Source organism: Dermacentor silvarum, chromosome 5 (genome assembly GCF_013339745.2).
Source record: "Dermacentor silvarum isolate Dsil-2018 chromosome 5, BIME_Dsil_1.4, whole genome shotgun sequence".
NCBI lineage: Eukaryota > Metazoa > Arthropoda > Arachnida > Ixodida > Ixodidae > Dermacentor > Dermacentor silvarum.
The window spans coordinates 125,870,841-125,886,074 of record NC_051158.1 but is presented as its reverse complement, the minus strand read 5'-3'; the positions used below and the strand labels follow the sequence as shown (position 1 = coordinate 125,886,074).

At 43.5% G+C, this 15,234-nt stretch overlaps 2 protein-coding genes across 2 annotated transcripts in view; one reads left to right on the top strand and one right to left on the bottom strand.

The window, feature by feature from the left end:
* The window catches only part of LOC119454400 (neuron navigator 3-like), an 832,501-nt gene that overhangs the window by 335,835 nt on the left and 481,432 nt on the right, over positions 1–15,234 (bottom strand).
* LOC125945987 (uncharacterized) lies at positions 146–10,130 on the top strand. The gene is made up of 6 exons (XM_049668446.1): positions 146–400; positions 717–802; positions 4,432–4,524; positions 6,049–6,096; positions 7,696–7,743; positions 9,991–10,130. Exons 1-6 carry the CDS (start codon positions 283–285, stop codon positions 10,075–10,077), a joined length of 480 nt encoding a protein of 159 aa, XP_049524403.1. The 5' UTR covers positions 146–282; the 3' UTR covers positions 10,078–10,130.

Here is a 15,234-nt window from a genome sequence, read left to right as displayed (position 1 = left end):
TAATCAGCACATGCCGAACGAATAAAATGTGCGGGCGAGCGTCTTATGCCGGAGGAAGAAAACGTGCTCCGTAGCACGTTTTCTCCGTTGAAGGAAATAATTTTTCACAAATTTTCCGCCGAAAGGTTTAGTTACGGGGCTTTCATCGTTGATGGGTCGTTGCGTTTCGGCGATCGCAAGGAAGGCTACAAATCTTGCGCAGACCGTAGCTTCCCTTCGTGTGCGCCGTTCCTATAGCTCGCGAGACGGGACCGAAGCTGGCGGAGCGAAAGTGCAGCTGGAATGGCTGCCATGGCCGTGTTCCTAGCAGTTGCTGCAGGCGCGATAGAGAGCGTTCTGGCTAACCAGAAGCATTTTGACATCACCACTGGCCTTCCGAAGAACGCAACATGCAAGAGCTGTAAGTAACGTGTACTTATTTCACGAAGGAATAGATTAATGAATGGATTGCGTGCGGAAAAGGGGATCGCTGGCAACTTGTAGGAATGACTGGTTCATTCCTGACTTATTTCGGACTCATATGTACTGCTTTCACTAGGTTAAAACACTCGTAATAACGTGGTCGGTCTTCACGAATTGTTTGAAGCGTTCATAATCTTTGCGCATACACATTTGCATTGACGCCACGATCCGGGAGCACATGTCGTGTTGCTCTTTCAAGGTATACATTATCAGTAGGGAGCGAATGTAAGCATGCATTTGCACCTCCTTCGCAGTTATCCACGCCAACGAGGCCTGCATGAAAGCTGTGGAACATCTGGACGTGCACAAACAAGACGCGAATGGCACCAAACCAGCGATGGTGCTCCCGTTTCTCCTAAGACTGCGCGCATTCGCATCTTCATAGATCACTCATTGGTCGAGACTGCAGAAATTCCACTCATGCCTACTGTGCTCTTTTTTTTCTGCGCTTGTCGTGTGCTTTTATCTGCTTGCTGAAAGACTACCGTCAGCGAGCTCGGTGAACTTTGAAATTTTCTACGCGCTGCATTCAGCGGTAACCCAATATTGAAACCGTTATATTTTAATTCGTGTTTGAGAATAAGAAATACGTAAAGTAAGTTCAGGGTAACAAATTTCAATTAACTCATCGAACCGTCTTAAAAGAATTCTTGAATGACGTCTTGAATGGTACACGAAAGGAAACTTCCAAATGTTGCAGTTTTCTTAAGAGCATAATTTTTACGGCTGCTAGCTCGGTTGAATATGTTTAAGTGTGTGTGTGAGTGGGGAAGGGGGGGGGGGGGGGGGTATCGGGATTGTTCTGCGAAAGAATACGCAGACTGAACTAGTATTTCAAAGACTTTACAATTCGTGTAAATAATAAAAGTAACTATTATATACTTCGGTAGTTTGCATTTACATAACATCAGTGATGTTAGGCTGACAGGCTGCCCCGGTGCACTTAACCGACAAAGGCGACAAAGGCGCCCATTCAGTTAAAACGACCGAAATCAAAGATAAAAGTGTTAAACCAACTGTGATGCAATTTTAGAAAACGCTGAAGAAAACACGGAGAATAATTCGGAGGGATCGTGCCAAATAATTCGTCTGCATCCACATTCATCATACCGGACCTGAAGATAGAACAAAAGTTTAGATTATCCCGAGTGACATCTTCTACCGTTACCGAGCTATTTGCTACCCTCTCTGCCTTGCACTTCGTCGCCTCAGAAGAGATTCCACAGAAATGGGTTATCTTTAATTATTCTCAAGCCAGCTTCGCATCATTAAACAGCACAGGCCTATATTCCTTTCATGCATATTTGGTATGTGAGACCACTAAGGAGCACACAAAATCCAGTGCAATAAAATCACATTATAGTATATCAGTGGATACCAGGACACTGCAATATTACTGGAAGCACTGACGTTGACACAACTGCAAAGCAGGCGCATCAATATGAAACTACAAGGAATATCTCTGTTATCTACAGCGCAATCCGCCAATTTCTGAGGCAGATATCCTGTCGACTTAGCACAAACATCTGGTTTGATCAGAAGTGAAAGCGCTAAGAGCTTTTCTTTTTAGACCCTAACATTAAATTGTCCATTCCGCTAAAGTTGATCGACGATAGATTTTTTTTTTGTACTTTATTGCACCGCCTGTGACCTGGCACAGTATTTGCGCGTCACTTTTGTACAAAATTCGATCAGTTCCTTGTCCGAGGTGGCATTGCGAGCACACTAACGAATGCGTAGACGAAATCCTCGAGTGCCCACGACACGATACCGCGAGGCGAAGACTAAAGGCTGATTTATTGTTCTTGGGCCGTAGAACGCTCACTCTGAATAAAATACTTGGGCCCACACCAACAAAACAGCACTCGTGGCTTTTAAAGTATATTTGAAAATAAAAAAAAATATTAGGCTAATATTAAACGCTCGGGGTTGACCCCACTAATACAGTTTTCTTTAGATGCCACAGGCTGTGTGTATCTCAAGCATGATTTGGTATGTATTTATGTCTTAGCATGTAGAGACGTTTAGATACTTCAGCCGTCTCGTCTGCAAAATTCATCTTATGTGCCTGTTTTCAGATTCTTTTGTGCATTATCACTTGTTTACATAACTGTGTGCGTCTTTTAGTCTCCTTTTACTCTTTTCCGTGGACACAACTTGGCAAATAATTGGGCTATCTTGACTGCCTCTAATGCGTACAGATTTTGTTGTGATCTGTTTTTGCTTGTAAAAATCTCCTTTATTTTAGAATATTAAAAAAATCTGCTTATAGAAAAACTTCATTATCGCAATCGAACTGGACTTAAACTTCTATAAGAGCAGACTATCAAGCTGACATCTCCTCATCGCTATTCGCAATTAGAAAGAAAAAAAAAATATTTGCAAAGTCAGTTTTGCAAGCATGGCCACGTGTAAGAATATGGTCTCCCAAGAAAATTTTTGCGGTTAGAGCTTCGTCAAAAGTTGTTCCGCACGCCGGGAATGTGACGTCAGTGCCACCACTCGGTCGTGACGTCACTGCTATGCAACTCATCTATAAATAGACGGGGATGAACACCTAGCACTATTATCATGCAACCCCATTCTCCAGGCGATCATATTAGTGCACATTGCTATTCTTATTTAATATCTGGTATACAGTAGGGAAGTATAACTACGGATGAGCCCTCTATCCCAAAATGATAGCTAAAAAGCGCTAAACGCGAGCAAAAGAAAACACTGAAATAATGAAAACATTTAATAATCGCTTAGAGTGAAAGAAGCAAGCTATATACACTCTACAAACTTACTGAGAGCTTTACACGAAGTTGCAAAAGTGCGTAATCATGTAAATCTTATGTGTTTATTGGGCTGGCCTATTGTAATCGGGTGCTTAATTGTCCGTCACCAGCTGCCTCACAGAGATGAAGCTTTATGACAAGCTCGAAGATCACAGCAACGTCTCCTCGCGATAACACCACCAGGCACCTTTAGAGGCTCTTGCAAGGTTTTAAGACTCTGTGCAAACCTGAAGTTGAAATGAAAACTCCTTTACACGACGTTTTCCTGCATTGCCCAGGGAAGTTAGACAAGTCGTTGCTATTTAGCGTGCGTACACTCGTATAATCACGAACTAGACATCATAAAACGGGTCCTAGTTTTAATTATTAGATTATACGGAGTGTTCCTTTTTAATCTTTACGGAATTTTTAAAAATCGCCTGTGGCAGGTAGCATAATTCTTATCGTTGAGCTAGGTTATTCGAAGAGGCGGACATCAGTAGCATGAGAAATCGAAAGACATATTCAGCTAATTAACAATAATTGACTAATGAACTTCTTAGTTAATTCCTTTACGACACATATTTCACTTTACGAAATGTAGCCGGTGAGCTTGCAAGACGCATCCACTTCCAATGAATTTCCAGGATGACACCAGTTTCGAGATATTATTTCCTAAAGTGTGGGCCGCAATACACAGGCGTTCCAGTTACTTTTGCGTTTCAATGTATAAAGGAGCGTTTTGGTAAAAAATTTATTGGAACAACAGTGCATTTTTCCGGCGAGTTTGATAACGCATATCTCGAAACTGAGGTCATCCTGGAAATTCATTTCAAGGGGATACGCCTAACAAGCTCACCGGCTACAATTCGTAAATTGCGATATGTGTCGTAAATTAATTAACTATGAAGTTGATTAGTGAATTTTTGTTAATTAGTTGAATATGTGTTTTGATTTCTAGTGCTACTAATGTGCGCCTCTTCAAATAACCCAGCTCAACGATAAGAATTAGTGCTACCTGCCACAGGCGATTTCTAAAAATTCCGTAAAACTTAATTTTGAACCCCCGGTATATTAGGAATAGCTGTGATCCAGGGAAACCTTCGCGAAGTGCAGACGAAGACATTCCGCATGCTATGTCCCAGACTGTTGCGCATTACCACCAGAGTATTTTAATGTTTACGTGCCTGCCGTCAAAACTTTCTCCCAGAAGCCCCGCAAGTTCGCCCAAGCGCTGAAAAAATGCTACAGGAAGAAATTGGCGAAGGATGAACTTCACCACGTATGCCACAGCCAGCGAACTGTGAGTACGCAACAGCTAGGTGTCTATTTGTCACCTAGTTGCTAAGGGAATGACGTTATCGGTCATCATAATCATATTATTATTGTTGTTATTATTATTATTGTTGTTGTTATTATTACTACTATTATTCGTGAGCCGTTCCCACGCTCTAGACGAGTCTGCTGGATGGCTGCGCAACGCTGAATTAATATTTTTTTTAATGTGGAGGGCCAAATGCGAATGTTACCGACTGATAATTGCCACAAGGTGTGCGCCCGAGACAGAGCTGATTACCGCACGTTACCATCTATGTAATTAAAGGCCTACCTCAACGAAATCATACTTTGGCTAAATTATTGACGACTATGTTGTATAGTACTGAAGCAATCCTGGCAAAGCTGCGCAACTGGTATTTGCATAACGTTCTTTAAACAACGTCTAAGCCAACGACGCCTGCACCTGGTGGTTAGCGGATATGACGTAAGTTATCACCTCCGCGATTTTTCAGCGGGCCCCGGGCAGTCGCGGGCGTCGCCTTTTTTCGGAGGTCATGACCAGGAGCCACGCGTTCACGGTCATGGATCAGTTTCGGCAAGCGGTAATGACGGCGTGCGTGAGCATTAAGAGCCCCGTTACGGTAGCCCCGTGGTAGCCACCGTAGTCCCGTGTCGCAGAAACTCCGGCGTTGGCAACCAGCGTCAATGGGGGTGGCGGAGAACATCCTCCCCAAACTTCGACCGCGCAGGCCCTCCACGTGGTGCAAGTTTTTGGTGAACAAAAATTGAATTTCTCACACTGAAATCCGGCAAGAAAATGGTAAAGTATGACTTTACCATTCGGCGTCGGATTCGCCGTCGGATTGTTTACCAATCGGCGTCGGATTTAACTTGAATGTACGCGAAAACCTAATCTGCTACGACGAAACTCAAACCTCAAACCCTTTTTCCAGCATTTCTACCAGACCTACAGCCGCGCGTTTCGATTCGAACGGGTCCCCATAACGCTGTCGCGTTCTACTCATAAAGGCGAAGCTTAAGCGTCCTCCATTTTTTTTTTTGTGAGCTCTTCGCGACGCATTCACAGTATTTGAAATGTTTCACACGAAGACTGATCTATATATGCACTATCCAAAGCGTTAGGCGTTTTACGCGGTCAAATATCTGAACTCTACCTAACCAACTCTGTCAAACTAGCCAACTCTGCGTTCATCGTAAAATGCCACGAAGAACGCTGGAAAAGGGCCACAGACGCCACCTTACTCATAAGAGAATTTTTTCATGCCACTAATGTTTTTCATTGTCGGCTAACGTGAGTGTCAAGTTTAAACTTCTCTGTTTCTGATTCTGAAACCGAACCTGATTCTGATATTAAGGCGGAGTGTACCTATACGCCCAATGGCGAGAAAGCTTCCCCTTGGCTTACGCTACCCACAGTCATCTGCAAATACTTCCAATAAGTACACTATAACCTGCCGGATTTCCTCTCATGGTCTGGCTGAGTGCCTTGTTCCTAATTTTCTTTTTTCGGTCTCTGTTTTCCGTCTAGGTGAAAAAGGTCCTTCGATGTTTCAAGAAAGCCTCAAATAAGGCTACGGTGAGACCGTCTAATTGTCTGGAAGTTTTAGAAGCTGTTGCAAACAATCTTTTTTATGCATAATGTTCCATTTCTAGCACACAAAAGGAATTAAATGGCACAGAGGCCCTGGGGCTCGACGCTCCTAGAAGCTGTCTACATAAAGTCATACCCAGTATGATAAAACAGTCTAGGAGCAGAGCATCTCGAATTCACGATTAGGCAGCTTGGGTTTGAAGTTCACCCCGCAGCAATTTCCCATTTTGTTTATCTGACTTTGTAAGCACAGGAAAAATATTTTCTCTGACATCTGCTCCATTGATTTCACTGAAATTTACTGAATGTAAAAAAAATATCGAGCTGTAGGGCTTGATCGCTTCGCAATGTCTGCCTGAATAACACACACGTATTTACTATAGAGAGCCTATAAAAGAACTTTAACCGCTTTAGAGACACTGTGCAACTGCCCTTTGTGGGAAGCGAGAATCCTCGGACGCATGCCGAGGCCGTCCTCAGCACGCACATGGCGGTGAACGCGTTGTTGAACTTCTTCAGGACCAGTGGACCAGGTTACATGCATTGAGAAGTCTCCTGAACTACATCGCACTAATGTAGAGGTTTTTTTTTTCTTGTTTGGGTGTATTAGGCTATTGTTGCTTGGGTTGAAGCCATTCAACAAAACTATTTACGTCAGTAGTCATCAACATACTGATTTTTGTTCTTTTTACTTGTTGAGATGTTTCTATGAATGACAGAATTATTTTGCATGGCTGCCCTCTACGTAACGCCCTCTAGGACCTTTCGGGTACCTAACTAACTGACTAACTAACTAACTCATAGTGAAATATTTAGAGCGCAGTGTGTCCTTGTCTATTTGTGCGCGCTAAATATTTCACTATGAACACGTACCAACTCGACCAACTATCAGTTCTGCTGCAACTAACTAACTAACTAACTAACTAACTAACTTAACTAACTAACTAACTAACTAACTAACTAACTAACTAAATAAATAAATAAATTAATTAATTAATTAATTTCTAACAACTTTATCTGCCTTGATATCCTTTACCCAGGAGCAGATAGCCAGCCCGTTTATGCAATGACTAACCTTCCTGTTTCCATGTCTCTTCCTCTCCTCCACCTACTAGGGCTTCTAAAGTAGATAGAAATGCCTAATATACAAAGCCCTACATGAATGGTATTTTATAAACGTGGAATTTACGATACTCCGGTAACTGACATAAAAATTACATGCAAAAAAGGACATTTGCTAAAAATTGCTGTAAGGTCATTGCTTTTTAAAGTTAGGGATATGTGAAGCTGTAACTTAAGAATGTTACTATCTTTCAAATTTACGTCAGTTCTTGGCAAATATCTGAAATCCTGAATACCATCCACTGCTATTAATCAACGACATTTCTTTTGAGCGCCGAAAAAGAAACTAATTGACGTTGATTGCTTGATGAAAATATTTCTGCGGTTGGCATGCATTTGAACTAGAGAAGTGGAGGAGGGTCCCAGCTTTAGGTCAACTATAAGTGTTATCTTGTCCACACAATCGCATCGTAGAGATGTGCGATTTTTGCAGTTGCCAACCATGAAATTTGTTGTCCACAGCCAAAAAGATCCCGGAAAGCTGCGAAAAAAATCTTCAGGGAGTACCGGGTGAGTTCAGCGGAGGTCAAAGCCCGCACGTCATTTCTAACGTGGGTATACTCAACAAAATTTGTTAAGAGAAAGGGGTATGGTCTGGGCAGAAAAAAAGTGGTTGTATTAAAGAAAATCGCACTTGTACCCGAAAGGCATAGCATTGATAGCGAGAGCGAAGTATTACAGAACTACACGGAGTAAGGATTGTAGTTTTATCGGCCGCTTGAATTTCAGTAAACATTCGCCTACTAATTAAATTAAATAGCACAGTGCCACATGCGCACGGGCAAACATGAACCGATCTCACCCGATAACCGCGAACGCTCGCTTTCACAACGCTGACATGATGAGCGCCGGTAGCGCGTTTCCGAAGCTTGAAAAGACGTGACCTCCAACACTAGGCGCGCAGGAAGTCAGCGCGCATGAAGCCACCAGTCCATCTTGCCTCGCCCAACTATTGCACCTGCCTCAGATTATCTCAAATATAGGGCACGCGGCCCGCGTATGCGCTCAGCCCCGCGGACAGCAATCCGCAGCCGAGGTCGGGCTACAGAGGAGGAGACACGCTCTTGATCTACCGAGCGCTCACCTCTCCCGCCGCCTTCTATCACGTGCTTGATCACGTGACCTGCAACAGTGGGCGCGCTGAAAGACAGCGCGCATCAAGCCACCATCATCGTCGGCTTACCCTCGTACGCTTCCCCTGCACTCACGGAATACGGTGTGTGATCTTATCGCACTTGGACTTTATACGGAGAATCACAGAGACAACGAAAAAGTTCATTGAGTGTCTATATAATGGATACAGCATTAAAAACTTAAATATCACTGTACAACCATTCAACAACACTATGTACGTCTTTAGCCATCAATATTTTAAGCGCACTCCCTTTATAGTAACAACCCAGTCATAGTCAGTGTACAAAGATAAAATGTGGCCTCAATTTGACGAATTTTTCCACTGAAAGTCTTTCACTGCCCAGATCGTTCAAGGTTCATGCAGAGAAGCGATTCCCATGTCGCAAGGCACATTACACCTTCCCACAGTCACAAAAGTTGCCCACAATGAATTGTGCGTTGAGTGCATTGCGCTAAGGAATATGAGACTATTCATATTACGTAGCTGTCTAGGCATGCCGCCAGGCAAACCTCTCCAGTGTCCACTAAATATATCTATCTCTACTGACTGCAATAATCTTCTTTCTGGGGTTTTACGTGCCAAAACCAGTTTTAATTATGCGGCACGTCATAGTGGAGGGCTCTGGATTAATTTTGACCACCTGGGGTTCCTTAACGTGCACTACAACGCAAGCAAACGGGTGTTCTTGCATGTCGCCGAATCCCGGCCACCGCGGCCGGGATTCAATCCCGTAAGCTCGTGCTCAGCAGCGCAACACCTTAGTTAACTGAGCCACCCCGGTGGGTACTGACTGACGGCAATCAAGCAAAAATAAAAGGGAGGGGGGGGGGGGGAGTTAGGGATGATTTATGAATGTTTTTCCCATGAACTTGAGCTTTAACTTTGTATTCGTATATGTAATATGCAGAATTGGGAAAGCGGCTGTAGCCTGAACTTATGTTTACAGTGCTACATGTGCTACTGTGCTGTGCAGTGATTGTATACGGTGACAGTGACAGACTGTGATTGTGCATCTGTGCTCCCTTTCTTTCTGTCTCTCTCTACTTTCCTGTCACTTTACCCTCCCTCTCCCATCTCTCCCCAGCTTAGGGTAGCAAACCGGACCTTCGCATCTGGTTAACCTTCCTGCCTTTCCCCTTTTCTTCTGTCTCTCTCTTTATACGCCTTATTTTAATACATATGTAACATCCAAAAGATAATCGAAGGCACGCACTTCAACTAAAACTCATTATAGTCCTGTATACTGCGTTATTCAATCAGGGTACCTTTGACCATAGGATTTATGAACGTACATATACGGCGATGAAGCTACGACAAGCTTAAGATGCGAGAAACTTCAACTAGGTGTAGTCTTTATCATTCGTTCGTGCTGCAATCGGTGGTTGGACAGTTCTATAACCTAGCGTCTGTAATCACCGCCATGTCAGTTACTACAATTCACTGACTCCTTATACATAATGTGATTGATTTTTTCCCGTCATTTCTTGCATCACCATACTTTAGTGCCTGCAAAGGCGATGTAGGCAACGCGCACACGAATAAAAGCACAAATAGCATCTTGTTTTATTGTCCTTGCACTGCGACATCGACTTCTTCGGCGAACGATCTCTCGTCTCTTTCAGAAATGCTTCCTGCAGAAGTTCACGCCTGAACTCGGCTCGAGGGACGAAGAAATCAGGTTTCCCAGGGCTCCCATTCTGCGTGAATGAAGCCTAATTCGTCCAGTTTTGCCATTTAATTTATAACCATCACGAGTAAAATAAACTATATCTACCCAACAAGCGCGAGGCGGCTTTACGGTTTCCAGCATGGTACGTACGCTCTCCAAAATTTCAAACGAGAACGCGCGAGCATCGACCGCACGGCATGTAAGCGTCTTACAACGGCGAGAAGCGGCGAGATCGGGGATAGTATGTGCAAGCGCGTGAAGACCCTCCAGTGCGAGCGCTTTCTGCTACTTTGTGCGCAAATACACTCCGTGCCATCGATCCCACTTTTGTCCCTACTAGCCCAGCCAGCATGGCTGATTCATGCGTCCGATATTTAGGAGGGAAGTGCTTCGGATCCCCCTGAAATTCCTCCGCGATACATAACTGGAGTGAAATTTACCACTCCAGTTTAATTGAAGATTCCTCTGCAGTGCGCCTAAAGCTAGCTGCACAGAGGCGTTTCTCGAACTTTCAGCACACCGAACAACGCGCTTTGTTTGAAAATATAGCCAAAACTAAGACATATTATGAAAATGAAAGGAAATAAGAAACCACGCACTCAAGATAGCGGGCATGAATGCTGCAGTCAAATGGGACTTTAATTACTTTGTGAGCACTCCGATGCGCGGTTTCATTTCCAGACCCCCCACCCCCGCAAAAAAAGAAATAGAAAAAAAAGCTTACATTGGAAAATTATGCGGAATAAATAAAGAAAACTCTTATTTTGTATTTACAGTTCCTTTCTGAGCAGCTGTGGCCTTGAGCCTTAGAAATGAACGGGAAAGGGGGGGGGGGGTGTAGAAAGAGAATACATAAGAAGTGATCACGTCAGCTTGTGGCGGTTTGGGTAAGATTATCCTTGCTCGGTGTCGCTCGGTGTCGGTGTCTTTCGTTCGAGCCCATATCATTTCTTGACGAAGCGGGCAGCCTAAAAGGACACTCTGTTTACCCATTCTTTCGTAAGCAAGGATCACTCTTCTGGAGCTAAGAAAGGACTAAAAATACTCCTAGAATACACCATTTAATTCTAGGTAGGAATACGCTCGCAACGTACGTATTCATTACCGATTGTTTCAGGGCCTCCATTGCTCATTCAATATTTTCTTTAAATACCACCGAACAAGCGTTCGAGCAGCTGCGCGGAATAGACCAGTATACGCCACGAAAGTTCGAGATATATGGTGGCCCCATGGTACAGCTCAATAATAATTGGCTGGGCCGTGAGGTCTGAGTGCGACAAAGAGGCCCGGACTGGAGCATTAGTTGCTTTGGGACTAATAAATATTATTGCCTCCTGCTCCTCCTCCACTGGCAGAAACTGGTGGTGGTCTCGAGCCTCAAGATCAACGACCTCGATGGTCCAAATAAATGTTTTCTCTCTCTCTCTCACCATTCCTGCTGTAAGTGGGCAAGCTTCGAGCACTCATTCGCTTCAATTCCGCAGTTGCAGCATGTGGCGTAATATATACGCTTGTACTTAAATATATTGTGAGACGTCGACCGATGCGACGCTTTTATTTCAGAGCAGCCGCCCGAGACAGAGCCGAAGCACCACACGAGCCAAAAGATGATGATGAGTCGTATGTAGAGATGACGACGATGATGTGCACAAATAGCGCTCACAATATTTATAACAGTGCTGGGCAGTATCGAAGACACATGTCTCTTAGACACTATCTTAGTGTGCACGCTCCTGGTGTGCGATGCGCTCATCGCCACTTCTGTGCGAGTGAGGCCGGCCGGCGATTTCAGCGGCAGTGTAACTTGAACCCGGTGTAGCCCGGAGTGAACCCCCTCCCTTGCGCGTGGGTGGGCGTGGGAAAGAAGGGCAAAAGAGGGACGGCTACGCACCGAGCGAGACACCGCATTCCAGTCTCCCCGTCTTACTTTTACCTAAATAAACGTTGTTTTCGTTAAAGTAACCGCTGTTAATTCTCAGTTTCCCTCTATCTCCGTAAAGCATATTTAACATTAGATATTCTTTGGGCTATCTTGTATCTGTGTCATGATACGTCTGGCAAGACGTGTATCAGTAACTGCATTTCCAATACATGAAAGGACGTATGTATCACCGTGAGAAAATATGAAAGTTGGCTGAACTCCGCTTTGCAAGCTGATGCTGCTGCAAGCTAAGCCAGCTGAAAAAAACTAACGGTAGCAATATTCTTTTACAATACTCTTTTCGTCACGCGATGGCGCTCGCGCTTTATATACGTGCTCTCTGTATACACGATGCGTCACAAAAAAATGTCCGTACCAACGTTGTTGCTGCTCTCCACCTGTCCGGTGATCTGGTATTGCGTAAACGGTAATACGTTTACGGACAAGGCAAAACTCCCCCGTGGTATTTGCGTCATCGTGCAGAGGCTTCTTACTGGCGTTCTTGTAATTAGATGGCGACCCGCTAGCTCGTCGACAAGCAGAGCAGCGACTCCCATCAATTACAAAAGCGACAAGCAAGAACCGATGATAACCCAGCGCATACAGAACTTTCATGTTGAGCAGCTAAATCAACCCCAATAAATTATTTCGGAATGAAAACATTATACTTTGATCACAAAAGACAAATATTTTCAGATACTAACAGATATTTTATTCAAGTGAAACAAGGTTGGTCGGAGTTAAGAAATTTCCAAACAAACATTTTTGTGCACACGCGTTTGCTGCTACATTATATAGATCCTATAATATGAAATTTGCGAATGCATCGAAGTTTCTTAAGATACAAATGGAAAGTATCGTATCGGATACAATAATTGTGGTAGTATCTCAAATATTTGTTGCCCGAGTATCTTGTATCGTATCATGATACAATTGGCAAAGTATTTTTGCCAGCCCTAATTTATACTTAGTGAACGCTACCTTAATGTCAATTTTACTTCCCATAACGACTTACATTGGTGTGTCCCGAACTGCTATAGATGTTCGTCAGTAAAAAATGTTCACTTTATCTCATACTTTTTCTTCTTAAGAACTCTATAAGTAACATTACGAGAAACAGAACTAGACATAGGACCGAATGATAACCAACAATGCAGGCGCTGACTATCAATTAACCAGGGCTGGGCAAAGATACTTTGCAATTGTGAGCTTTCTGTCTATCTTGTCACTATGTTGACAACTACATTGTCACTTTTTCACAGTCGCCAAGTCAGCCATTGAGTAGAGTATTAAAGAAGGCTAGTGCAACAATGCTTATAGATACGTGTTATCGAGCAGATGAACAATTCAGTAAACGAAATTTAGGACAGCAACACTAATAAACTCCAATACATCCCATCAGGCAGATAAATTAAGCATTTCGTAAAAAAAATACAATGCCTAGATTATCGTCGCATAAGCGCTTCGTATGTGTTACACGCAAAAAGTGAATAGTTGTGCTTAATTTTTACTGTTTACAACCACCTGTTTTCTTCATTTCCTTTTCTTTTGCAACTCAGCAACTCAAATATAGTTCGGAGTTGCAACAAGAAACTTAGTTGCAAGTCAGTGAGTTCCTTGGCTTTGGTAAAGTAAGGTACCGGTAAATGGGGTCTTACTGGAGAGATTATGCCGAGCCACGCTGAAACATTCAAGGTCGTGCAGAAAGAACCAGTCCAGTCGTGCGCCTTTTGTGGCGTGGCAGTCCGTTTAGGGTGCAATGACCAGAAAGACGATCGATACCGTGCAACAACAACAACAACAACAACAACAACAAAGTGCAGGATGGGATGCGGACGGCCAACGTATGCCTGATGCTGCTCGGAGCCTTCGGAGTGACGGCGTGTGACCCATACTGGAACCAAGGGCTGAGACTCCCCTCCGGATGCTTTGGCCGTGAGTTGGCAATGGCTGTTTGGGTAGTTCGTTACTAGCCAGAGAGTCAATTCACCACGAAGTAATGACACACGAAATAATGCCTTGCTTTAATTATTCCTTCTGTTGAAGAGTGGGGCTCTGATGTTGATAAGACTGGAAGTACCACATTTGATGCGCCGAGCTCAGTGTGTGAACACTATTGTTAAGCAGCGGCAGTGTGCTTGTGTAAGGCGTGCGCGGACTGATATATCCGGGGAAACTGAATATCCCCCCCCCCCCTCGCAAAATTCCGCATTTTATTATACCGGTTCATGTTTATCTTATTCCAAAGTTATCCTATAAAAGCCCGCGTTTTCATGGTTGTTGAGATTGTCAGGCTCGGTGAGCATTCCGCTCACTGACTTTTTTTTTCTTTTGTAGCATTAGCTCGGACCGAAAAGCTAATTTCTCGAAAACGCTACGTTCAATGCGTAATCCCATTGCGCGCTGTACATGGCTTCATTTTATTATTCCTCTCTCCCAGGCAACGCATGCGAGAAGAGGTGTGAAGGATTGCTTCGGGCGAGCGATGTGTACAGGATACTGCAAAAACTTTACGAACGGAGCCCCTCGGTACGTAGAGTCTACTGGGGACATCGTCTGCGAGCAACGTCTTCGAACACATTAAGGCCGGAACTTGAAAATGCATTTTGCACGTTGTAGTACACTACTGGACGAACTTAAACAGTGGCGCATAATTAGTATTCAAGATCGATTTACTTCCGCCTTTCGCCTGCTTTCTCTGACTAAAAGTATTTTGCATTGTGCAGTTATCTCGTGTTAAAGAACAAGCCACTTACAGGTCTCCGTGTCTATATAGCTGGGTTACAATCATTGCCGGGATACTAATCAGGTGTTCGTTCTAAGTTCTGCCCATAGCATACACGCATTTAGTGTAAGAAAAAGCCTGCTTCGAGTCACGACTCATTGAACATTTTTAAAGGTTATAAAGGCTAAAGGCTATAACACAATAAAAGGCGTATCAGTTAACTTTAGCCAAGCTGCTACCGGAAAGAAAAAAAAAAAAAGAATACGGTGCAATATACGATTATAAGACCTACGGTGTTAGAAAAACGAACACCTTAGGTTTTATAAGTGTACTTTGCACCGTGACATTTTCTTCATTCTTTTTTTCTTTAACAGATTGGCTAACACTAGCTGGAACACACAGTATAGTCTTAACAATTCAATTTCTACCACATTTTCATTAAATTTCCTTTGTTACCCCTTTGCTATAGTTACCACCAGAAATCTAGCATCTTTTCTGTAATACTTATGCATGTTCACGCATTTGCGTGCCTTATTTGAACTTTTGAAATT